We start from the raw sequence: 25,540 nt of genomic DNA, 5'->3' as shown, positions 1-25,540 counted from the left end.
TATTTCACTGTCAAACATTTTGAAGTTCTTCCTAATGTTTAGGTGGAATCTGAGTTGAGCCAACATGAGGATAACCAGAATTTAGAAACATTACTTTTTGGAATAATGAATTTTCCCATCAAGCATGACTATCAAAATTTTTAGAACAAAACATCTGGAGGGCAACAGATTTAGAAGACTATTCTAGCAATGGGGTAGTAAAGTAAGACGAAGAAGCAGTGTAGGGCAATAATATTTCTTCAAGTGGCAAGAGAAGTCTATTTGTCAAAGAACCCAATTTTCCTCCTCCACTATATTTTGTATTTAGCATGCTTTGTTTTGTGACTGGTCAATGGAAGGCAAATGTGGAATTAATCTACTAGTCTAATGGATAAGGGACGTAACTCTAAGAAACACCCCTGTGGGAAGGAAAATCCATTTTAAGGAATACAAACTGACTCCCTTGTCCAAGGAGTCAATATCCATGGTTCCACTCACTCTCACCCCCCAAAATATCTCATTCTTCTGTGTTTGTGGGTCTCTCTAGGTCCTCCAGTGCAGTTCTATAATTTGCCTCTGACCAAGGTTTAGCCAAACAACAGGGTTTAATATTATCCATGATTTCATGTATCTACAGTGGATGTTGTATATAAGGGTCATACTACATGCATACTCCTTAATCTAGTTGACCCATAAACTCTGAACAGAAGCATTCCAGTTAAGAGTGAGGACATATTGCAACATTTTGTTGCAGTTCCCTTTCTTTTCATTTATTGCTTATGACCTTGCTAAAAGTATTGAAATTGCATTCAAGAGCACTTCTCAAATATTCCAGCTCATTTTAAATTTCTTACTTGTAATGTATTTCCCACTCAAAATAAAAACAACAAAAAGTGAAGGCCTTCATTAGTTCTTTGATGCTTGTAGCTAATTTTATACTTTTTGTGTACAAGCTAACAACCAGGGATGCATAAATTGTGAGTCAACCATAAAATCACTATAAAACTGATCTTTAAACTCTTCACTTTCACAATATAAAATAGAGCAATGACAAAAAAAGTTTCTCCCAGCAGGGGATAATCAGAAGGAACCATATTTAATTGTAACATTGTTGTTGAGAAATTGTATGAAGGAGTAAGCGCTCTTTTCAGGCACAGATATGAAGAATTAAATTACCCTTTGGGTTGAAAATCCACAGGCTTTTTAATTTCTCCTAAAGATGAGTTCTTTGGAGAACTCAGTGAAAACTCCAGGATTTCTTCAGCTACAAGCACCGACTCTAATCAGAAAACAAACATGCCTGCTGCTTGGAATACATCACGCTCCTGCAGAACCTCCTCCAACCAAATAGACTGACTGTTTTAGGTCGGGGCAGACTTAACCCTGATTCCGTGCTAACAATAGTGAGGAACCTAGGAATTAACTCCTCTACCCACAGTCTTTTTCCTTCCAGAAGCCAATTCCACACTGTTATTTTAACTGCAGTTAAGCTGTTAATTAGTTGAGGAATAAAGCTTTTTAAAGGTTAACTAGGATTTACCAAGTTAATCAGTGCTTGCATTTCACTCATAGTTTAAGATAAACCCTGGTTATATCCAGTTGGGTTAACATCAGCTTTAGCATTTTAAAAGGAAGGCACAGGAATTGGGTCTCTGAGCTTGGAATTTAGGTGCTTGTTCTTCTTTTGCCACATGGAACAGAGACCGACAGATAACCAGCAATGATAGAAAACGGTGAATGTGGCAGCGCGTGTGTTCCTCCCTTCAAGTCATCTGTTGGCTTATGGCAACCCCATGAGTTCTATAGGGTTTTCTTAGGCAATGAATATTCAGAGGTGGCTTTGTCAGTTTCTTCCTCCGAAATATAACCAAAAGCACCTTGTATTCATTGGCAATATGGTTGTGATACCTACCAATATACTGTATTTCACAAAATGTAAGGTGCCTCTGAATGTAAGGCACATCCCATTTCTGAAGCTTCAGTTTTAGAAAAAGAAATTTTCTTAGAATATATATTTTTAGAATTTCCTTTGCATGTACAATACCTTTTACAGTAGAGTTCCAGTTGTCTGAGATAAAGGGGCGGGCCCTATCTCGGATAACCCGAACTACTATTATCCCTCCCAGCAATCCGGTTTAGGGAAGTGCCCCGCAATCGCTGCTGCCTAGCAATGCTTGCAGAGTGCTACCCAAGGGGCGAGGGCTCGCTTCCCTGGGCCCTCGCCCCTTGGGAAGCACCCCGCAAGCGTTGCTAGGCAGCAGCGATTGCGGGGCGCTTCCTCCTCTCTCTCCCTCTCCTTCTCTCGAACTCGAAAGAAGGAGAGGGAGAGGGAGGAGCGCCCCCGGTGGCGCCTCGAAAAATATGCAGTTTTGGTTAACCGGAACTTGGTTAACCGGAACTCTACTGTATTTTGTTTCAATGCAGCTTTGTAGTACAATCTTTCCTGTGGGGTGAAGAAACTTGGAAGTCAATTTGTCTGCATGAGTCTATTTTACTAAGTCTATGGGCCCACTAGGGAGGCAATAGAAGTAAAAGTTGGTGCTTAACTCAGCTAGATGGTAAACAGCCATTAGGTGGAAGCTGAGGACTAAATGGTGTAAATCTGAGAAAGACCAGGGTCCTTTATCCTCTTTCTCCTTTCTCAGAGGTAAGACACCTTTTAAAAAAACTCAAACTGGTACAGTAGAGTCTCACTTATCCAACATTCGCTTATCCAATGTTCTGGATTATCCAACGCATTTTTGTAGTCAATGTTTTCAATATATCATGATTTTTGGGTGCTAAATTCATAAATACAGTAATTACTACATAGCATTACTGCATATTGAACTACTTTTTCTGTCAAATTTGTTGTATAACCTGATGTTTTGCTGTGTAATTTGTAAAATCATAACCTAATTTGATGTTTAATAGGCTTTTCTTCATCTCTCCTTACTGTCCAACATATTCGCTTATCCAGTGTTCTGTTGGATAAGTGAGACTCTACTGTAAATGTAAGGCACCACAGAACCTAAGGCACACTATAATTTTGAAGCCCCTTAAAGACAGAAATGGGGGGTGGGCCTAGATTCAATGAAATACTTTATTGTAATTTGATAACTGCACAGAGCTAGTAATTTTAAAACAACACAGTAGGTTTGTGCATTTTGGCTGATCCTTGATCCGTTTCTGCTGGCCAGATACCAGTAGACCTTCGTATCAGGCACGCAGCCAGATGAAGTTTTTGAACGATAGCCAATAAATATGGCTAGATCCAGCCCATTGGCAGCAATGAGGTGTGGGCTCCCTGAGCTCCCCTTCCTATCATTTTAGGCAATTGCATTGTTTGTCCTTATATCCTTCATTAAGACCTGGATTAAAAAGCATCAAAGTGAAGATATCACTCTTTCTGTGATCTAATCTCTTTGTCTGTAGAGGAGACCTGGGTTTAATGTTTCCATAAAGCTGTTTCTACTTTCTACTCTAGAGGAGAGGTAACTAAATACGTTGAAGCTGAATAGGGGAGAAGGAGGGGTGACTGGCTGCCATGTGGTCCCATTACAGACTTAAAAACATGACGGCTGGGCCTTTGCTGTTACAGCCAACTGGTTGAGTCGAAGAAGCCAGTTTGGCCAAAGTAAAATGGCTAAAATGGATGCGTGCAGAAGTCTACAACACAGTGTCTTCTGGCAAGTTTTATTTGGCATACATGTTAATCTGTTCAGCTCAGCATTTGGTAAGCTGTAGTCTAAAAAGGTTTGTCTATATGATAATACAAAGTGCTTTTGTGCTTGTCTGTTGTACTATGCAAACCCACATGCTTGATAACAGAGTCATCAAATATGGTGTGCTATCTAGTGGAACCCATATGAAAACTGTAATAATAAGATTTTGGACTTTATTATCCAAGTAAATCCTGAACAACTACTGGATTTCTGGATTTTGTTTTAGAATACGTATTTGTAAATCAATTTCAGCCAAACTTTACAATTTGGCTGAGGTCATTTTCATGCGAGTTTGAGACTGTTTGGTGGACTTCGTTTTTTTTAGTGGAAAATTGTTTGGGGTTCCTTTTGTCTAGAACTTGGTGTGAAATAAATCTTACAGATAGTAGGTACAATTGGTTACACTTCTGTTTCATTTAAATCATAAGCAAAATGTGACCATCAGTCCAAGCAAAACTGCCCCAGCATAAATACATGTGTTAGTCAATCTATTAAGGTACTCTGAGAGCCCTTCCAAACAGCCATATAATGTAGAATATCAAAGCAGATAATCTACAATAACTGCGTTGAACTGGGTTATCTGAGTCCACACTGCCATATAACCCAGTTCAAAGCAGATAATGTCAGATTTTATAGAGCTGTGTGGAAGTGGCCTAATATTCAATTTTTTTTAACTTCAACTATCTAATGTGGATACCTCCATATACTGTATATAATATTCCAAACAAATGTGACTTGCAGTAAAGCTCTGCCATTTTATGCAACCTTCTCCAGTCCCTCTACATTTTCATTCTCATGTTCAAGTTTCCATCTAGTTTATAAATTGGCATAATCTAGCAGTGGAGACTTCAAAATTATGTAGAACAGCTCTTCAAATACAACTATGCAATGCAAACAAAATCCAAAGAAAGATGGAATTCTGGATGCTGCCTGTCTTTCTTAGAATTATAAAGTGGATTTTGTTATCCATAAATGAAACTACTGCCACATTTTTTGTTTTTTTATCCACAATTTGGCTAAAATGTGGTAAAAAATGCAGGGCTCATTATATTTTTATGAGCATGAAATCATTCATACAGCTGATGAACAGATAAATGTATATTACACAGAATTGGGTGTCACGAAGCTGTGGCAGATGGTTTGTTTCAGAATCAAAAATGGTATTTTCTCACAGTGCTGCCATTTTGAATGCAAAAGCTGTGGGGTTCTTAATCATTCCTCTCTGCATTTTGGCCACCCAGATAAACACCAACTCGGCTACAAGTTCTGTCTGGTCTTGGAAGCTGAGCAGGTTCCGTCCTGGTTAGTACTGGGTTGCAAGATAACCAGTGAATTCCAGGTGCTGTGGACTATATTTAAGAAGAAAGAACTGGCAAAACCATCTGAGTATTCCTTGAAAATCTATCATATTCATGGTGCTACCATAAGTTGACAGTTGTTGAAGACACACACACTATATCCATATAGTATTCCAGATAAATGTGTGCATCTTTATGATCACATATTTGCAACTCCACACGGAGAAAAACAACATGAAAGAATTTCTTGGAATGAAAAATGACTGGCGGAGGGATGTATAACTCCTTATCTCCAAATGGCAGTTTCCCTAGGTTGTCTTACTATATCTATTTTTATGTTACCAATAGTTCGTTTCTTATAAATATGAATCATGGAAGTACAGATGGGTAAATGTTCTCCTTCTCTGGACCTAACTACCTAGGATGATGAGTTAGATACCTTTGGGTATTTTCCTCTAAAATGCATTCAGAGAGGTTGCAATCTCATACGGGAGGTGCTGGGGAAAGGTCCTACTATTATATAATTAATAAAATAGCAATGCTTCACCTAATAATCACCCTAGCTGAGTGTTTTTGTTGTACATGAATGATAACTGTATCATGAAAACGTAGAGAAGATGATTCTTCGCAGAAATCATAATCACTAACCAATATAACAACATTCTATTGTTGTTTTTTTGAAAATAATTCCAGAAATTAGATCTGGCCTTCAGACTACAAGTGGGCTCCAGAAAAGAAAATGCAATATATGTACAATGTGTGCGGGCTCACATTTAAAGCTAGTGTTTTAAAACCATCTTCTGTTTGCGAGCAAAAATCCTCCACTGTAACCCTGTAAAGTTATTTGCATTTAATATTAATAGGACTTCATAACACATAATGCATTGTGTGCATTTTGTCCAGTCACTTTTAATGCACCGTTCTATTGATCAATATTTGTGTTTCCATTTTATTCTGACATTATAAAGGCAAATACACAGAACTGCAGTGCCAGGGCTTCATTTTGACATTGTAATATTCTTTCTGAACACTTGCATTTTCATTACCTGGAGACCATTGGAATGACAAGACGTCCCCTTACAGGAGCTGACAAAAACGCCTTAACTCAAAACTATAATGAAAAGGAATAATTGCAGGAGAAGGGTAGCAATTTATCAGCCAAACAGTCTATTCAGAACACAGTTTTCCCCTCCCAAAGACTGAAATTTCCCCTCTCCCAATGCCCATCAAAGAAATCAATTAAAATATCAGTCTATAACTGGGCAAGCCTTGCTCAGGGGAATGTTGGATGGTTTTGCCAGTTCCTTCCTCTGAAATATAGTCAAGTATTCCTTAATATTAACTCGTGCTCCCCGTGGTGTAATGGACTAGAGCTTTGTGCCAGCAGGTCTGCTGACTTGAAGGTTGGGTTACTGACCTGAAGGTTGCTGGTTCAAATCCATGCGGGGATATGAGAGAAGCCTTCCACAAGGATGGTAAAAACATCAAAAACATCCGGGTCTCCCGTGGGCAACATCCTTGCAGACAGGCAATTCTCTCACCCCAGAAGTGACTTGCAGTTTCTCAAATCACTCCTGACACACACAAAAACCCTACTAATCAAGGCTGTGCTTACCTCTCAAGATCAGACAAATTCTGGTGTCTTTAGGATATTTACCGTATATACTCCTGCATAAGTCAATTTCATGCATAAGTTGAGGGCAGATTTTGGAGCCAAAATGTTGGATTTTGAAATGACCCATGGAAAAGTTGATGGTCATTCCATGGACCAGAAGCCCTGGTTCCCACCACGATTTTAGCATCTAAGCATTCAAAAAGGCTATTTGCCATTCTACTCACAGAAAGAGATGATTTGTTTATAAATAAAAGTTGAGTTACAATCCTAATTCTTATTTTAAAAAAGGAGCCATCCTCTTATTTGGGTACAATGGCAAAAGGAAAGTCCCAGGAGAGGTTAATAGATGCTGCTGCCATTTTCTTGCCTAAGCATTAAAACAGGCTGGAAACAATGCTATGGTGGAGAGAATATGAAGGGGTTGATAATAATAATAAATAAATAATAACTTTATTTATACCCCACCACCATCTCCCCGCAGGGACTCGGGGTGGCTTACAACGAGAATATGACAACATAGCATACAATACACACAATCCAATAAAACATTGAAATTTAAAAACAATGCAATACAAGATAAAAACAACATAATAGTTACTTTAAAAACCGGAACATCAAATTGTTCTGCACAGCAGAGGGTGACTAATACATCATTCCACCAGGTCCGAGAATAAAATCAAAATGGGTAAAGAAGGAACAAGGGAACAATTTCATTTAAAGTGCTATAGCATATAGAGTGAGGAGCAAGATAAAGTGCCAATAAGGTTGTAAACATAGAGTAGATACCAAGTCAGATGAAAAGATAAGGGTATGCTCTGCCTAATACTATCCAGTCCCACAGAAGTTTAAATATTCAAATGTGCTCCGGAACATCCATGTCTTCAGTTAACAGCAAAAGATGGGCAATGACGGAGCTAACCTGATCTCCCTGGGGAGAGAGTTCCAAAGCCGGGGGGTCACCACCGAGAAGGCTCTCTCCCTCGTCCCCACCAACCGCATCTGAGACAGGGGCGGGAGCGAGAGAAGAGCCTCATAAGATGATCTTAAGGCCCTTGTAGGTTCATAGGGGAGGAGGCAATCACAGAGATAGGCAGGTCCTGAATCATTTAAAGCTTTATAGGTGATAACCTGCACCTTGATTTGGGCCTGGAAACTTATTGATAGCCAGTGGAGCTGCTTAAATAGGGGGGGGGGGGGGGTGGACCGCTCCCTATAGCTTGCTCCGGTTATTAATCTGGCCGCTGATCTTTGTACCAACTGTAGTTTCCGAACCGTCTTCAAAGGCAGCCCCACGTAAAGCGCTTTGCAGTAATCCAACCTGGAGGTAACTAAGGCATGGACCACCATGGCCAAGTCAGACTTCACGAGGTACGGTCGCAGTTGGCGCACAAGTTTTCATTGTGCAAAGACCCTCCCGGCCACCGCCGACACCTGAGCCTCAAGTGTCAGCGCTGAGTCCAGGAGGACCCCTAAGCTGCAGACCTGTGCCTTCAGGGGGAGTGCGACCCCGTAGAGCACAGGATGCCACCCTATGCCCCGATCGGCCACACAACTGACCTGGAGGACCTCTGTCTTGTCTGGATTAAGCTTCAGCTTGTTTGCCCTCATTCAGTCCATCACAGCGGCCAGGCACCAGTCAAGGATCTGGGGGGCTTCCTAGGAGTTAGGTGGAAAAGGTTAGTAAAGTTGGATGTCATCTGTGTAGAGATGGCACCCAACTCCAAAACTCGGGATGACCTCACCCAGTGGTTTCATGTAGATGTTAAAAAGCATGAGAGACAGAATGGAACCTTGCAGGACCCCACAGGACAATGGCCAGGGGTCTGAGCAGGAATCTCCCAGCTTCACCAGCTGGGAACAGCCCTCCAGGAAGGAGCGGAGCCATGCAGAGCAACGCCCCCAATACCCATTCTGGAGAGCTGTCCCAGGAGGATACCATGGTCGATGGTATCAAAAGCCGCTGAGATGTCCAGGAGAACCAATAGGGTCACACACCCCCTATCAAGTTCTCTGCAGAGGTCATCCACCAAGGTGACCAAAGCCATCTCCGTACCATGACCAGGCCTGAAACCAGACTGTGATGGATCCAGATAATCAGTCTCTATCAGGAACCCCTGGAACTGCGAAGCGACCACCTGCTCCAGAAGGTTTCGAGCTCCCCCACCACCCAAAACAACTCCGCTGGTCAATGTGGGCAGTCGAGAAAGCTTTTCTGGCTGCCCGCAATGCCGCGGAGTAGGCCTTAAGAGAGGCTCTAGCCTGTGCTCAGTTGGATACACCCTGAGTTCAACGCCAGATGCACTCCAGTGTCCATCTCATTCGCTTCATCACGGCCAGCTCCTTAGAGAACCAAGGAGCTGCCCTGACTATGCAATGACAAGGGACGTTCAGGAGCGATTGTGTCTACCGCCCTGGCCATCTCGCTGTTAACCAAGGCTTCGACAGGATCACCAGACATCATGATGGGACACTTCCCAAGAGACATCAGGAATCCATTTGGATCCATTAGTCTCCTGGGGCGGACCATCTTAATCGGTCCACCACCCCTGCAGTGAATTTGAGCTGTGGTTAATCTAAAGCTGACCAGGTGATGGTCAGTCCATGACAATGGAAGAATATTTTGCTCTTCCACATTGACTTTTCCTCCGTCCACAACAAAAACTAGATCCAACGTGTGTCCTGCCTGATGGGTTGGTCCAGAAATCATTTGGAACAGGCCCATGGCCGTTATGGCAACCATGAAATCCTGTGCTGCACCAGAAAGGGTGGACTCCGCATGGATGTTGAAGTCTCACAGCACTACAAAGTGCTGGGACTCCAACACCAGGCTGGAGACCACCTCAGTGAGCTCAGGCAGCGAGACTGCTGTGTTGTGGGGTGGTCGGTACACAAGCAGAATCCCCAGCCTGTCCCGGCTTTCAACCTTCAGGTGGACATAGTCAAACCCAGGAGATTGTGGAACAGGGCACCTGGTCAGAGAGATAGAATCTCGATAGACCACTGCAACTCCACCTCCCCTCCCCCCCCAGAACTGGCCTGCTGGTGCACACCGAAACCTGGAGGACACAGCTGGGTGAGGTTGACCTCCCCCAGCTCATCCAACCAGGTTTCTGTAATGCATGCCAGATCCGCTTTTTCATCCAGGATTAAGTCCCGGATGACCGCTGTTTTTCCATTTATGGATCTGGCGTTTAGCAGCAGGACCTTAAGTCCAGGGGGACCGTCATGTAGGCTACCTGGCCCATCTCTCCCCAGGACCACAAGGACTCTTGTGCGCTTCTCCCTGGGATGATAGAATCGATCGCATCCTCTCCTACCCCACACGACCCCGATGGTGTCCCCCCGGCCTCGGAGCCCCCCCCCCCTCCCCGGTGGTAGAGCTAACTGGTATAAGGTCTGAGGAGGTTAATCAACTCCTTGATGCTTTTTTTATTCTCCTGGGATGGACTAAGCTATCACCTTTTGCCTCTCTACTCAGAGAAGGAGATAGTTCTTTTTTATATAAGAGTTTTCAGTAGAATACTTATAGTTGACACAAGTTATTGGGTCAATTTTTTTTATTAAAACATCTATAATTATACATGAGTGTATACAGTAAGTTTATCTTATTGCCTCTTTACCAAGATACAAGCATTTAGTGGTAAACTGTGAGTTTTCCGGGCAGTATGGCCATGTTCCAGAATCATACTCTCCTGACATTTCACCTACATCTGCATCCTCAGAGGTTGTGAGGTCTGTTGGAAATTATGGAAGTGAGGTTTATATATCTGTGGCAGGTCCAGGGTGAAACATGGCCATACAGCCAGGAAAACTCACAACGCAGTAATTCCGGCCTTGAAAGCCTTCGACAACACATTCAGTGGTAAGTTCAAAAGTAAAATGTCTAGGTTTGCTCAATCTAATGATTCATCTAGTCATCTATCCTGTCAGATGGAGAGCAGCCAGCTTCTTCTGAAAAATCAGGACCTATTTATTATAGTATTTGTCCCACTGTTCCTCTGCCCTCATTATGAGCAACTGGTATTCAGACATATATTGCATCTGAATATGGAGGTTTCATTCAACAACATGCTTAACTCAAAGATCCTACCTTTGTTTGGAACTTGAAATAATAATAATAATAATAATAATAATAATAATAATAATAATAGTTGTTGTTGTTGTTGTTGTTATTGCACTACAGCTGTGAGAATCTCCCATAATAGGTAGCCAAACTGGTTGGGTGAGTCTAGCAGTTAAAGCCTCCCAAAATATTTTCTCCAAGCTCTTGTGTTGCTCCTTTTAATCATTTTATTTTGTTTCAGAAATGAGGAATGTGATTCATTTTCTTTTGTTGTGTTGTCACTGGAAGAAAGAGTCATCTTTCAAAAGTAGGGTTCTTGTAGATTGAAAGATAGATACGGTCATCTTGTTACTATAGATCAGATTGCTCTTCTATATCTGCCTTGACTATTTTCACTAAAGTCTTCAATAACTACAATGGCACCTTGCCGGGGGTGAGTTGTCATTAGGAGCCTAGAGCTGGCCATTAGAAACCTTCTCAGCAGTCCTAGACTGCTGTGCTAACTGATGCATATTTCTGTGCCTAAAAAGCTGGATTTTGTTAGGAAAAACTGACAGAAACATACATTGAAATCTTAGAATGTGCCTCTTATTTCTGTGAAAGGAAGGAGGCCAGTTATTTCTTTCTCTTAAATTGATTTTCTGTCATTGGAAGGGAGAGCAAAAATGCATCTGTCTTTATATAGCTTGATTTTGATATTACTCCCACAGGAATGAGTGCTGAGCATTTTAACTTCTGTATGGTAATAGCAAATGTGAGCACTGTTAAAACTTTTACACAAGTTTTCAAGGCAGGCATCTTGAAAGAAGTAGCCATTTGTTCCTGGGGAGCCATTTCACATTTCAGTGGGAGGGAAGATTGGGCAGCAGTCCCAACAGGGGTTCACACCCAGGTTTAAAAAGACTAAAGATTAAATTACCAAAAGCTGTGCTTCTCAAGTGAATTCATTGTAGTTAAAGCTCAAAAAATCTTGGAAAGTCTTGAAATAAACATGGGTATAAGATTCTTATCAGCACAGGTTAAATAGTAAAAGATGGAGGTGGTTGACAATGGATGGTTTTTTTGTTTTTTTTTTGGCCTAAATGATGACTTAACTCCTGACTTAGGACCTCATTACATGGAGGTCCTTGATGTGAGAGAGAGCAGGGCAAGTCACGGGGCAGCAGAGCGAATCTGTCATCCAGCGTCTTGCATCACCCACTTGCCCATCACACTCCAGAAAACATACGTTTCCGACATGTTCCCACACTGTCTCCATTATTTCCTTTCTGAACATGGATAGTCTCCCATGTTCTCATTTCTCCCTCGTAGTTACATTTCACTGATGCAGCTGGCACAGAGCCCCACCAGAAGTAAATGTACATCACGTGATGAGATCCGGCGGGCTCCGTGCCGGCTGCGTGGACCAAGTGTTCTACAATGGGGAATTTTCTCCATGTGATGGGGTCCTTAGTGTCAGTTGTGTTGTTGACTTCCAGAAAGTCAACTTCAATTTATGGCAACCCTATGAATGAGAGACTGACAAATCATCCTATCATCAAAAAGCCCTGCTCGGGTCTTATAACTTAAGGACTTGATAGAGCCTACCCATTTGTAACATAATCTTTTTTTCTTACTGCCTTCTACCTTATTAAACATTTTTGTAGTTTTTAGTGATTTCTGTCTTATGATATTCTAATGTTTAAAAGTCTCATTTCAGTCATCTTGGCTTCCAGAGACAGTCCATGCTTGATTTGTTCTACAACACATTAATTTGTCTTTTCAGCAGTCCATTGTATTAATAAAACCCTTTTCTAACAACACATTCTTTTTTTAATGAACAGTTTCACCACCATATACAGAAATTGGAAATATGATGGCAAATCCTAACCTTCATTCACATAGCTTTACATTTCACAATCTAGTCTAGTTCCTTCATAGCTGCCCTTCCAAGTCCTAGAATTCTTTTGATTTCTTGACTCCATTTTGATTAATAACTGAACCAAGGTATGGAATTATATTACTGTCTTCATCGTCCATTTTAAAGTTATGTAAATGAACTCTGGTTATTTTTTTTCTTAATGATTAACTATAAACCTACTTTTGTACTTTTTCTCTTTTCTTTCTGCAGTAATCATTCCAAGTCATTGCTATTGGTTTGATTTTTCCTTTGATTTCTCAGAACTCAAGAAGATATATCTTGTTTTTCCTTTTTTCTTGGCATTTTTTATTTTTCTGAATTGATCACTATAGTTGGTTTCTTTGTCCTGTGAATATGTTACTGAACAGTTAGTTGCAATAAGGGTTCGGAACACATTTATCTTCCCTTTTTTGCTTCCTGTCTGTCCTTTACTGAAAGAGTTTGGTCTTTCATTCATTGTGGATTCTCATTACTTTTGGTGGCAGATATTGTCTTATTGCATTCCTCCCTGTCAATGTCCCTGCTTTTAGTCTAGAGTTCTGTTTGTTCTGGTCAATAACACTTAATAGATTTGACACATTAAAGATAATTCTATAGGAATGTTATTTTGGCAGAAATCTTGTTTTAATGTTTTCCTTTAGCTTTACTCTAATTTTTGATATCGGTAGTTCATGGTCATAATCTGCTCCTGATCTTGTTTTCACAGAAGAAATGGAGTTCTTCTGCTTCCAATTATGTCATCTATTTGATTTTTCTACTGGCCATAGGGTGATGGCCATGTATATAGTTGCTTGAAAACTGTTTGCAATTAACAAACTGTCGACCTCATAAAATTCAGTTGGTCACTCTCTTACTTCATGTTACAATTCCCCAAACCCAGGCAGTGTAATTTTCATGTCAGGTAAACAGAATAAATCTACTGGGCACATTTTTACATTCTGCAAATTAAACATATTAAGTATTCCATTGATTTTCTATCACTATATATTCGTTTTGACACCATTTGATTCAAAACAGCAGGAATTTCCAGCGGTATGTTATCTGTTTGATTTCCTTCAAGGGCTCAAAGTAAATATTTTATTCTAACTAGGTATTTGGTTTGTTTTGAGCTTCACCACAATAAATGTTATTTCTTCCACCCTGAAGTATATAGACAGCTAATCAATTACTGTTTGTTAATGACTACAACTAAAGACATGAACAGCCACAACCTTGAGAAATCTTTCCATTTTCTATACTTCAATTATTTTTCAACCCACTAATTTTACCCTTCCATCCAAACATTTGTGATTTTTCAATGAATAAAACACACAGTGCATTTGATGGAATGGGGTACAGGTCACAAACAGGACCTGTCTTGTACTTAGGCAGTGTGAGGAAATAGGAAAATGACCAAGGAAACATCTACATTGGCCACTTAAGTCAGTTTCAAACTGATATTGAAGAAAGTGGTTTCACTGATTACATTGAAAATCCTGGAAAGAGTTTGAGGCCTGGATAGTGATTACAAACTACAGAGCACTGGTGCACATTAAGGGCTTTTTTGGCATGCTTTTGTGGGTGTTTGTTGCCTAGCTGCTGCAGTTTGAAGCTGGCTCTGAACTGCATTCAATGGTTAGTGTGGATGGGGCCCTAAAGAAAGAGGTAGGAACAGCACTTCTCAGCTCAGGTTGCTGAAAAGCTTGTGCCAAATAAAATGTCTTAGCCTTTAAGGCATTACAAAACTCTTGGTTGCTTTTCCTGTACAGATGAAAATGACTGGTTCCCTAGACAGATTGAAAGATGTTCCTTTGTGCAATTTTTCTTTCAAAGCCAGTACCAATCCCATGGTACTACATTTCGTTTCCTCTCTCAATACTAAGCTTCCATATTTTAATTTCATTTCTCTTCAATATAAATCTCTTTTGCGCCATTCATTCTGCTGTTTTGTTTCCCTCATATGGGTTGTGCTGCAGCTGCAAATGGAAGAGATTCCTTTTACAAATACATAAATCTCCTCTGTTCTTTTACTTAGGTATAAAAGCCATTTGGCTTAGTTGGACATGGTGACTGGCGATTCCCATGTGAGTCCAGAGGTGAATCCACTCTGTGTTTTAATCTGAGCTTCAAAGGAGGTGTCCCAGGTTTGAACCCATTCTGAGAATAGTTCCTTTAAAGTTCAGTTTAAATCGCGGAGTGGCCATGTGAGGATCAAGACAAGAGGCAGTAACATTTAAACATCATTAGGCAGCAATAAAGTGACTCTTACTTTAACTCTTTGAGGTTTCTATCTCCAGCAAAGATAAAGGCTTTTCTTTAGGATTATAACTGACTTGAGTTTTACCTAAACAGCATGTAAAAGTCCCCTCTCCATGCACCAGGTGTAAGCAGTACAGAGAAATTTAATATTTTCTACCTAAAAAGGGAGGGTAGTGGCCTCACAAATGTCAGAAGATGTATCTACACTGGAGCATTAATATTGTTTGACACCACTTTAATTGCCATGGCTATGGAATCCTGAGATTTATAGTTTGGTGAAGCACCAGCACTTTTTGGTAGAGAAGGCTAAAAACCCTTTAAAACAAGAACATTGCCATCATAGGATGGGGAAACAGTTGGGAGGATTACCTTTCCAGGGTTCCAGACAAGGCTAATGCAAAACCCTATGGTTCTCAACCTGTGGGTCCCCAGGTGTTTTGGCCTACAACTCCCAGAAATCCCAGCCAGTTTACCAGCTGTTAGGATTTCTGGGAGTTAAAGGCCAAAACATCTTTGGACCCACAGGTTGAGAACCACTGCCTGGCAGTTTCCTACTACAGCAGTGGTTCTCAATCTGAGGTTCACATGGCCCAGGTGTTTTTGGTCTACAACTCCCAGAAATTCCAGCCAGTTCACCAGCTGTTAGGATTTCTGGGAGTTGAAGGTCAAAAATATCTGGGAACCCCAGGCTGAGAACCACTGTACTATAGCTACAGACCTCAGATGAATTCCTTGCTCATCACAGGAAAGCAGTATTAAACAAATATTACTTACTCTCAACTCCATTTTCTTCTGCCAAGACATATGTCACTTAGATTAGCCTACCATTTCAGCATTATGAACCCATACTGAAAAAATACTTCCCCCTTAATATGTGCTAAAATCTTTTCATTTCCTTCCACTCCAGGAGGGCACAGAAGACTGAAACTACTCTCCTATCTGCAAAACATTTCCCCCTCTAATCACAATGCTTTTGTATGATGTACATTAGTTTCAAGAATCACTGGCCATTGCTAAATGCAAATAGGCATATAAGAAAATTATATTAAGTTTGCACAATTGATCTTTTATCATCCTTAAATTGTACCTTTTAAAATCTCCTGTAAAGTCAGCTTGAAATACTCCCAGCGCTGAGTGTCATCGAGTGGAGCAGGGTCACTTTGGGAAAACCCATTCTCTGTGATGTAAATTATAGGGTGATTATATGTATCCTAGAACAAGAGAGCAGAAGTTTTATTCAGAACAGATGTTAAGAAAAGCCCATAAAATCAGGTGCATTACCCTCTATCTGTTTTAAGCTACAACCCAAAACTAGTTTTCATCAAATTGCACTGACCCTATTAACTTAATTTTCCACAAGCTGACCTTTTATGACTAACAATGGAAAAGCAAAACTGTGCAAATATCCATGAAGACAGAGAAATTACTTATTTTAATGAGAATACTAAAATATCTTTTCTGCATTAGCATCTGCTTTATTGTCACTGCTTTTTAACCCTTGGTCTTAGCAAGCCATGGAAAATCCCATGAGAAGAAATGATCTGAATATCCAAGCATATCCACCCAGGTAATGGAAGCAAAATGTCTGTTCCGATGGTTAGAAAAATTCAGAGCCACTATGGAGACATTTTTTTTGCATATTGGAAATTATTTACTTATTCAAATTAGGACCTGAGCAAATTATGAGCTATTTCTCATCAGTCCCTCACTTCAAGGGCAGCCTTACCAAAATTGATGAAATTTGAACATAATTATCATGGAAAAGTACATTGGATTTAGCGGATCTGGGTAAGCAACTCAAAATATGGCAGTGTTATGATGGTTGTATCTTGTGTATTAATTTGACAACTCAATAGAGGCAACAAGTTTTATTTTGAAAAACCATGGATCATCTCATTTTTCACTGAGTTATTGGGATAAGACACAAAAGGTGTGACCACAATACAAATCAGAGGCATGCACCGAGTTGATCCAGAAACTGAGTCCCATTTACATAAAAGCTTCACCATCCAGCACAGTCTAGTGGATAGTTAAATCACCTCTTGTCTCTAGGTTGTCTCTTTCTTGCATGCAACATCCTTTGTACTGATCAGCATAGATCCTGAAAGAGGTTTCTTCAGAGCCACCTTTCACTTTAAACCCCTATCCTTTCTGTCCTTTCCCTCAACCCTTCTTCTAATCTACAGTCCTAAAATCTTTTCCCAGGGCCCATCGAGACAGCTTCTTTAATGCGGGACTTCTCACAACAAAAAGGGGGCTGTCTAGACAATGTTTTTGGAAAACACTAATTAAGTCGCCACAAACCAAGAAACCCCTGATTTGTGGTGAATAAATTTGATAGTGGGCTTATTCCACACCTTCCTGGAAGGCGCGGAATAAACCCACTACTTCTGCTGTCTGGAGTGCCCAGAAAACTGAGAGGACACCTACCCCCTCCCCAAAAGCCCTCCAAACCACTTTAAAAAGTAAAAAAACACCTTACCATGCCTCCATTACAGTGTTCCTGCAGCTCTCCTGGTGCATAGCAATGATGCGCCAGGAGAGGGGGGAGAGGAGGAAAATTGCTCCCCTCCCCCTGCTCTCCTGGCGCATCATTGCTACACGCCAGAAGAGTTGCAGGAACACTGTAATGGAGGCATGGTAAGGTGTTTTTTTACTTTTTAAAAGGGTTTGGGGGCTTTTGGGGAAGGGGGGTGACAGTGTCTGGGTGTTCTCCCAGAAAGTTCCGAGAGAACATCTGGACACCCACCCTAGAAAGCACGGGCTTTCTGAGGTGTGTGTGGGCAGGCACCCAGGAACATTCACGTTTTTTAAACGCGAATGTTCCTGGGATAAATGTCTGTCTGGAAGCGCCCCCAGTCTTCCTCCTGCCCTACAGTGTTATTCTCTGTAATGGTTTGATCTCATCAGACCATTTTCCCCATTTTGCTTCCTCTGACTTCTTGCATATGAACACAGTTCAGTCTATGTTTCTAACAAAGAAGATTTTCCTTTGAGTTTGCAGTTCTTAGAAAGAGTGCTTGTTGTTGCATTTTTCTGCCTCAAGAAATTGTTAGAACTCATTATTTTTGCGAGTGGTGTCACCAGGGCTCCTTTCTCTTGACAAACAAAAAAATCCTACTTATTATGGATCATACCAAATACGTTTCACCCACATTGGGAGCATCCTGTAATTTAGGGCCCTTCCACACAGCCATATAATCCGGAATATCAAGGCAGAAAATCTCACATTACCTGCTCCAAACTGGAATATATGGCAATCTGAGCTCAGATAATTCAGTTTAAAGCAGATATTGTGGGATTTTCTACCTTGATATTCTGAGTTATACTGCATGGCTGTGTGAAAGGGTCCTCAGTCTACAGAAGCTCAGAGTATCTGAAGAGTGGGGTGAGATGGCAGAGATCACTGAATCAAGAGTCCAAAGCTCTGATGAGGATGTTTGTGAAATTCATAATACTGAGCCAGAGGATGGGGTGCAGAATGGAAGATATGAATGTGGGCCTTTTGAATAAATATTCAACACTGGACTTCTGCTAGCAGAACAGTAGAATCGAGTTTTCCCTCTCTCCATTGAAGACCAACCAAAATAGTGGCATCTGATGGCTTCCATGTTAGTGGAAAAGTAACTCAGGTCCAGGTTTCAGCTTGAACTTTAAATAAACTGTCCTACATGCTGAATCTTACCCACAATAGGTCCAGCACCTTGGACAGGTTTTTCAAAAGTTTGGACTGAAACAGGTGCCCCACTGGCATGATAGCTAGCTATCAGCCATCACTGTCTATCAGCCATCACTGTCTGGCAAACCTGCTGGATTTTCTGGCAATACAGAGGGGAAAGGAAGAGAGTTCTCTTCCAGTCACCAGCACAATGCTGCTGCATATTTTAAATGGCTCAAGTAACAGAGTCCATGTTTATGTTTCTCCTATCCCAAAAGTAAAGCAAGCAAACAAACAAGAAAAAAAATCTTATGGATTTAAATCCTCAGTGTGGGACTAAAGGACCTCAATTTAAGCATCAGGAATTTATTTACGACCACTCCATGTCTGCTACTTAAGGAGAAGCATCCTTATTCCCCATTCAGGAAATATTTATCAAAAAGGACGTGCTAAAATGCTGCCTAGCTTTACATTATGGGAAAATTGCCTTCATTAAGTTCTTCTGTGAATAATAATAATAATAATAATAATAATAATAATAATAATAATAATAATAATACAATAATACAATAATAATATAAGCAGTCAAAGAAGAAGAACATGCCCTGGCAGAATATATAAAGCAAAGTGAAGAACCTGCTTTGATTGAAGTCAAAAATCAGAAACTCCTCAAAGCACAGCAGACAAAAAACCAGTACAAGAAAACCACACTACAAACTAGAGCTGACAGCTGGCACAACAAAACACTGCATGGATAGTTCCTTGACAAAATTGAAGGAAAAGCTGACAAGGAGAAGACCTGGCTCTGGCTCACGAATGGGACCCTGAAGAAGGAGACAGAAGGCCTGATCCTTGCAGCCCAGGACCAAGCCATCAGAACAAATGCAATCAAGGCCAAGATCGAAAAATCAGCTGATGACCCAAAATGCAGACTGTGCAAGGAAACCGATGAAACCATTGATCATATCCTCAGCTGCTGTAAGAAAATTGCACAGACAGACTACAAACAGAGGCACAACTCTGTGGCCCAAATGATTCATTGGAACTTATGCCTCAAGTACCACCTCCCTGCAGTAAAGAACTGGTGGGATCACAAACCTGCAAAGGTTGTGGAAAATGAACACGCAAAGATACTGTGGGACTTCCGAATCCAGACTGACAAAGTTCTGGAACACAACACACCAGACATCACAGTTGTAGAAAAGAACAAGGTTTGGATCATTGATGTTGCCATCCCAGGTGATGAAAAACAACAGGAAAAACTCAGCCGCTATCAGGACCTCAAGACTGAACTTCAAAGACTCTGGCAGAAACTAGTGCAGGTGGTCCCGGTGGTGATGGGCACTCTGGGTGCCATGCCAAAAGATCTCAGCCGGCATTTGGAAACAATAGACATTGACAAAATTACGATCTGCCAACTGCAAAAGGCCACCCTACTGGGATCTGCATGCATCATCCGAAAATACATCACACAGTCCTAGACACTTGGGAAGTGTTCGACTTGTGATTTTGTGAAACGAAATCCAGCATATCTATCTTGTTTGCTGTGTCATACAACGTCGTTGTGTCAATAATAATAATAATAATAATAATAATAATAATAATAATAATAATAATAATTTCTTGAGGCAGGGCACAACACAGTTAAAAACACAGCATTATAAAACATTATGTAAAATGCATATATTAAAACATATTTCTATGAAACACACATATTAAAATACACAGGACAAAGATTAAAATACAGTAAACACAAGACATGAGTTAATTATTCATAATTAAAAATTGACTGGAGAGGCCTGAAAACATACAAGATGTGAACATAGTGCATCTTCAGCAGTGGGCATTTGGGACCTTCTAAATGCTGTTGAATTGCAACTTCCATGGTCTGTTCATGAAGATGATGATGATGATGATGATGGGGACTAATAAGAACTCAAATTCAACTACCAGGAGATCAGATGTGTCCCATCCTACTCTGAGGAATGGTATGATGCCTTGCACTGGATATAAGACAACTCTTACACAAGGAACTATCAAGGCACTGCAGGTTGTGGCATTACTGAGACACACATAAATAATAAAGTATATGAGAATTAACAGTTGTTGGTTCAATAAATGGACCAAGTAAAGGGAAATGCCCTACCTTGATGTATTTCAATAGTCGACGTAAGCCCCATGGGACAACAGCCAGCCAAGAACTGCCACTTGCAACCGGCCAAGAAGGATCTGTTACTTCTTCTGCTTCTTTGTCTGCAGACATACTTGGCTGAGCATTTGTATTTTCTTGGTGCTTCATTTTGCGGGATGTATAATAATTTAGAGCAAAGAAATCAGCAGTGCCCTTGATCATCATCTTCTCTGCATCGGTAAATTCAGGAAGCCTTGATGATGGAATGCCTTGCCTTTTACACACAGCAGAAATCTTAGATTTCATTATGGCTGGGTAATCGCCATCAAGAAAGATGGGGGTAGCAAACCAGTCAAGGCAAAATGCCATGTGCCTCTTGGCAGCTTCCTGGTCAGCAGGGGAATTTGGATCAAAAGGTTCAGCCCAGTCTGAGTTCAGTGCTATAGAAACCAGCCCACCCTGCTTTTTTCGGAAGAGTTGATTGTAACTGTGCCAAGCTACAGCATGAGCTTTGATCATATTATGAGCTGATTGGTATGCTCCAGTACCAAGCTCTTTAATACCCGGAGCCATAACACCCTCCTCATAACCAAGAGTGGCAAGAACATAGGGCTCATTAATGGTGAGCCACAGCTTGACCCTGTCCCCAAATGTTCTGAAACAAAACTGTGCATATGCATCGAAGGCTGCCACGATGGCCCCTGATCTCCAGCCACCTTGATGCTCTAAATGTTGAGGTAGGTCAAAGTGGTACAGTGTAACCACAGGTGTCACCCCATTTGCTAGAAGGCTGTCAATCACTGTGTCATAATAATCCACTCCTAAACAAAAGGAAAGAAAGAGACTGGCATCTGTATTCAATGACACTGACAAATAAAAGACCTGGGGGCATCTACACTGTAGATGTAATGTAGGTTGATACCACTTTACCTGCCTTGGCTCATTGCTATGGAAGACCTTGTAATTCCTTAGCCATGGGAGGTGTCAAACTGCATTAATTCTACAGTGTAGCTGAACCTATCATTGTTCTTTCTTTCCAATTATTTCTTGCATTGCAAGATATCTATAGAGCCACAATGGTACAGTGGTTTGAATGTTGGACTAAGACTCTGGGAGAGCAGGGTTCCAATCCAAACCCAATTATGAAGACTCCCTTAGCCTTGGAGGATGGCAGTGGTAATTGACTGAATAAATTTTGCCAAGAAAACCCTATGAAGGGGTTCAATACATCAGAGTTCACCTGAAAGCACATGACAATAACAAAGAGTATCAAGTCCCACATGTGGGGTTATCTCCTGCCGTTAGCATTAGTCAGTTATCTAATATACCTATATCAGAAGGATTTTTTTCAGTGTTGATTCAGATACAATATTTTTAAAGTTTTCTCTATGAATGTTTGGTTATGTCACATAAAAATTAATAAATAGTTATATAAATACAACATACTCACAAATTAGGACAGCATTATTATCCCCACATTATATAGAGAAAAAGAAAGAGCAGGAAAAGGTGAGGAACAGCCAAAAATATCCAGGATCTGGAAGATCCTATTGTGAAAAAGTTGTGGTATGTGCTCTTTTCATTAAATAAAAAGTAAAAAATAAATAGAATATCTATTGTGATTTTCAATATTTTTGGGGAATATTTACGTTTACATAATGAGATATCATGGGGATGGGACCCACATCTAAACACAAAATTCATTCATTTGAAGGTAATTTTATACTCAATATTTTTAATAAATTTGTACATGAAACACAATAGTGAACCCTCATAAAGTCACTAACTTTCCATGTGGGTAATTTTGGATTTCTGGATAACTCAACCTGTATTACCAGAAACTCTTGTCTGTGGGGAAGTATCTGTCATGGATAGCTTGGAAAGCGAGGATAAAGAGATGCTGGTGGAAGGCTCAGAAGTTGAGCTGGAGCCTAGCAGCTCCCTCAGCCATGCTTTCAAGGAGATGTTAAGAAAAGCCTATAATATTCTCAGTCTTCAGAACAAATGCAAGAGAGTTCCTCTGAGCAGGCTTTGGGAGAGATAACTGCTCCAGCCTTTGTGGACTTGCGAAGAGAGAGGTCTCAGCTTCGCAGGTCCTTGAGAATAGCTGAGAAGGAGCTCAGGTGTAGCCACTTGTTGCTGGTTGCAACGTCAGTTCTAGAAGCTATGGCCTTGGATTCGTGCTATCTTGTGTTCCTGAACCCCAGACTTACCTTGGACCTTGGCTTATGGATTCTGATTCAACCTTCTACTCTGACACTCTGGTAATCAGCTTATGACCCTGGAATGGACATTTGGCTCTTTTATTTCTGTTATCCTATTAATGACTGCACTTCTGTCAGTCTATCAGCTTGACCAGCTTGACCATTAATTAACGATCTGCTAGTATTTGGGGCTGAAGCTTTTGACAGTATTCAGTGACTAAGATTCCATTTCTTCTATTCTTCTGGCTCTCTGTTCAATTAGTGTTAAAGGAACACAAAACAACAGCCTGGGCCCAGATGTCATGTTCTACATTATCTTTACAGAGACAGTGTTGGGCATAAAAATGATTCTGCGTTCACAGCTGTACCATATGGCTGGCTTACCTCAAAGCTTTTCAGCCATTCTGTTTTTGATGGAGCACCTGATGCAGCATGATGCCACTAGACTTTGTATGGATCTTGGTAGCCAAGCACACAGAATGCCTGAGCTGAAGAGAGAAAGCAAATTGCCCTAAATTTCAATGTCCTGAACTCTGCCAAAAATGTGGCCACACACGTAGTTCCCTTCTGTCTAATAATACCCACGTTGGCTTTATTTGCCCTTGTGGCAGGAAACACAAGCACACATTTTGGCTCAAAGCAAAACCTGTCTAATTTTAGCACTCAGGTATTAGATGCATGGCACACGTGAGATGCCATTTGTGTGTGAGAGGGAGGGAGGGAGGGAGGGAGGGAGGGAGGGAGGGAGGAAGAGAGAGAGAGACAGAGAGAGAGAGAGAGAAAGGGAGAATTGGCAAGGTATTGGCAGTAACTATCGCAATATGTAGATAAAAATGCTGGCATAATTTGTAGGACCATTGCAACAATTGCACAAAATGTATGTGGAGGACTTTGAATGTTCAGAAAGCCCAATATAATTGCAAAATTATATTACCATGATACTTAACCAGTCTTAAAACAGGAATGATCTTATTATGCGTTTGCCATGAAGGTGGTATTTTAAAGGGAATGAAACATGTCACCACATTTAATTCAAGATATCTGGGGCAGTAAAGGGTGCAACAGTAACAGCAAAAATAATGAAAAGGAGATGACATTTACATTTTCTAAGACAAAGACATGTATGGGAATGTATGGTTCTCAAGATGTTGAACTACAATGTCCATCGATTCTCACACCAACGGCTACGCCACTAATTGGGGTTGATGGAAGTTGCACTCCAATATCTTCAGGGACACAAACTCTCAATTCCTGCTTTTTATGGATATTTTAAAATCTGTTTTCTAAGTCTGTTGTGATGAAAATGTTAATGCCTTGCTTGTCATATTGTTGCTCTAAATTAAAATAACATTTAAACCCATACATATTTAAATATCTGACAGTTCAGAAAAAGTCATCTATCCCCATCAAAGTCCCACACTTTAAGTGTGAAATTGGTAGTGAAGATGTTCTTTTGATTATTTTAAAGGACATTGCTCAGGTTTCTAATTCTCTCCATGCTCCTTTTAAAAAAATATGTTTATACAGGGGATGGTGGCCTTTTCCATGCTATGCAGTTTGAATTGCTTCAACAGATCACTGCTCAGGAGAAACGAGATCCTGCCTAATGAAAACCAACCTACTAGGAGAGCTTCCAGTGCCCTTTTGTTAAATTTAAAGTTCATAATATTAATCAGAAATGTGTTTACAATAAGAGCCAAGCAGGAGGGAAAAAATCTTTAAATTACAAATGAATTTGTAGGCATGGTGATTTCTCTTACTGCTCTCTTCTCATGTTGGTTAAATTTATCCTTTCCTTCCAAAATGTACATTAAAAAACCTATTTTGAACCACAGAGTTGTCAACCATCAAAGGCTGTGATACTTTCAATCTAAAAGGCCATTCTATGGCATTTTATATGACAACAATGTTATTTTACATCATTACACCAAAAGTAATATGGTACAAATATGTATGAGTTTAGTTTTCCGTTTCTTTTGTGATCATTTTGGCTTTAAGCAAATAAAAACTGAACCCAGCTCAACTCAACTAACATAATTATTTGGCACTGTTTTATTTCCAAAGCCTGCTGAAAGGAAAAGACATAATTTTGTAAAATGAGAGTCAGATCCTTTCACACTACATGATTATAGTGCTATGATTCCAGTTATCAATGCCACTAAAACATCCTATGGAGTCCTAGGATTTGTAATTTGGTGAAGTACTAGGGTTCTCTGGCTGATAAATCAAATTTCCACTCTCCAAAGTACCAACCTCAAGATGCCATAAGATGCCATGGCAGTGAAAGTAGAAACAGAGCTGCAGTGATATGCTTTGCTCTCTCAAAACCTACCCACTGCAGGTAGGGGAAGGAAAAGAAGGCCCAAAATAATTTTCCCTTACTTTACTGCTAAATTCCTAATAGGATAAGCATCTCTGTTATTTGTTTTTCCTACCTGGCCTCAGTTGAAAACCCTTTTTTCTCAAGTCAAACAAACTAGATATGCTTAACACATGGCAGGAAAGTAGCAGAATTACCCCAACAGACATTCAGACTGCTGAAAAAACAGTGTACATGTATGCATATGATGTTAATAAGCAAGAATTGTCTATTATCAAGGTTTTTAAAATAGAGCAATTCATTAAAATAGATTTTAATGTAGATTGTTTCACTCCAGCCATAGTGGCTTACATAATCCTGAACTCTCCTACTCTAATAAGTTTTCTCCCCACCACTCCTTTACATCTTGAAGATATTTTTTATCCCAACC

At 40.4% G+C, this 25,540-nt stretch overlaps 1 protein-coding gene across 5 annotated transcripts in view; it reads right to left on the bottom strand.

Moving 5' to 3' along the window:
* The window catches only part of LOC100557693 (cytosolic beta-glucosidase), a 138,724-nt gene that overhangs the window by 27,192 nt on the left and 85,992 nt on the right, over window positions 1–25,540 (bottom strand). For all 5 annotated transcript variants that reach the window (XM_008111286.3, XM_003221351.4, XM_008111287.3 and 2 more), the window contains 2 exons: window positions 20,602–21,407; window positions 15,885–16,008 (listed from right to left, as the gene is read on the bottom strand). In XM_008111286.3, coding sequence (XP_008109493.2) covers window positions 15,885–16,008; window positions 20,602–21,407 — 930 coding nt within the window. The remainder of the gene's footprint in view (window positions 1–15,884; window positions 16,009–20,601; window positions 21,408–25,540) is intronic.

This window comes from Anolis carolinensis, chromosome 5 (assembly GCF_035594765.1).
Source record: "Anolis carolinensis isolate JA03-04 chromosome 5, rAnoCar3.1.pri, whole genome shotgun sequence".
NCBI classification, from domain to species: Eukaryota; Metazoa; Chordata; class Lepidosauria; order Squamata; family Dactyloidae; genus Anolis; species Anolis carolinensis.
The sequence above is the reverse complement of the archived record's forward strand: the minus strand, read 5'-3'. Positions and strand labels throughout refer to the sequence as shown.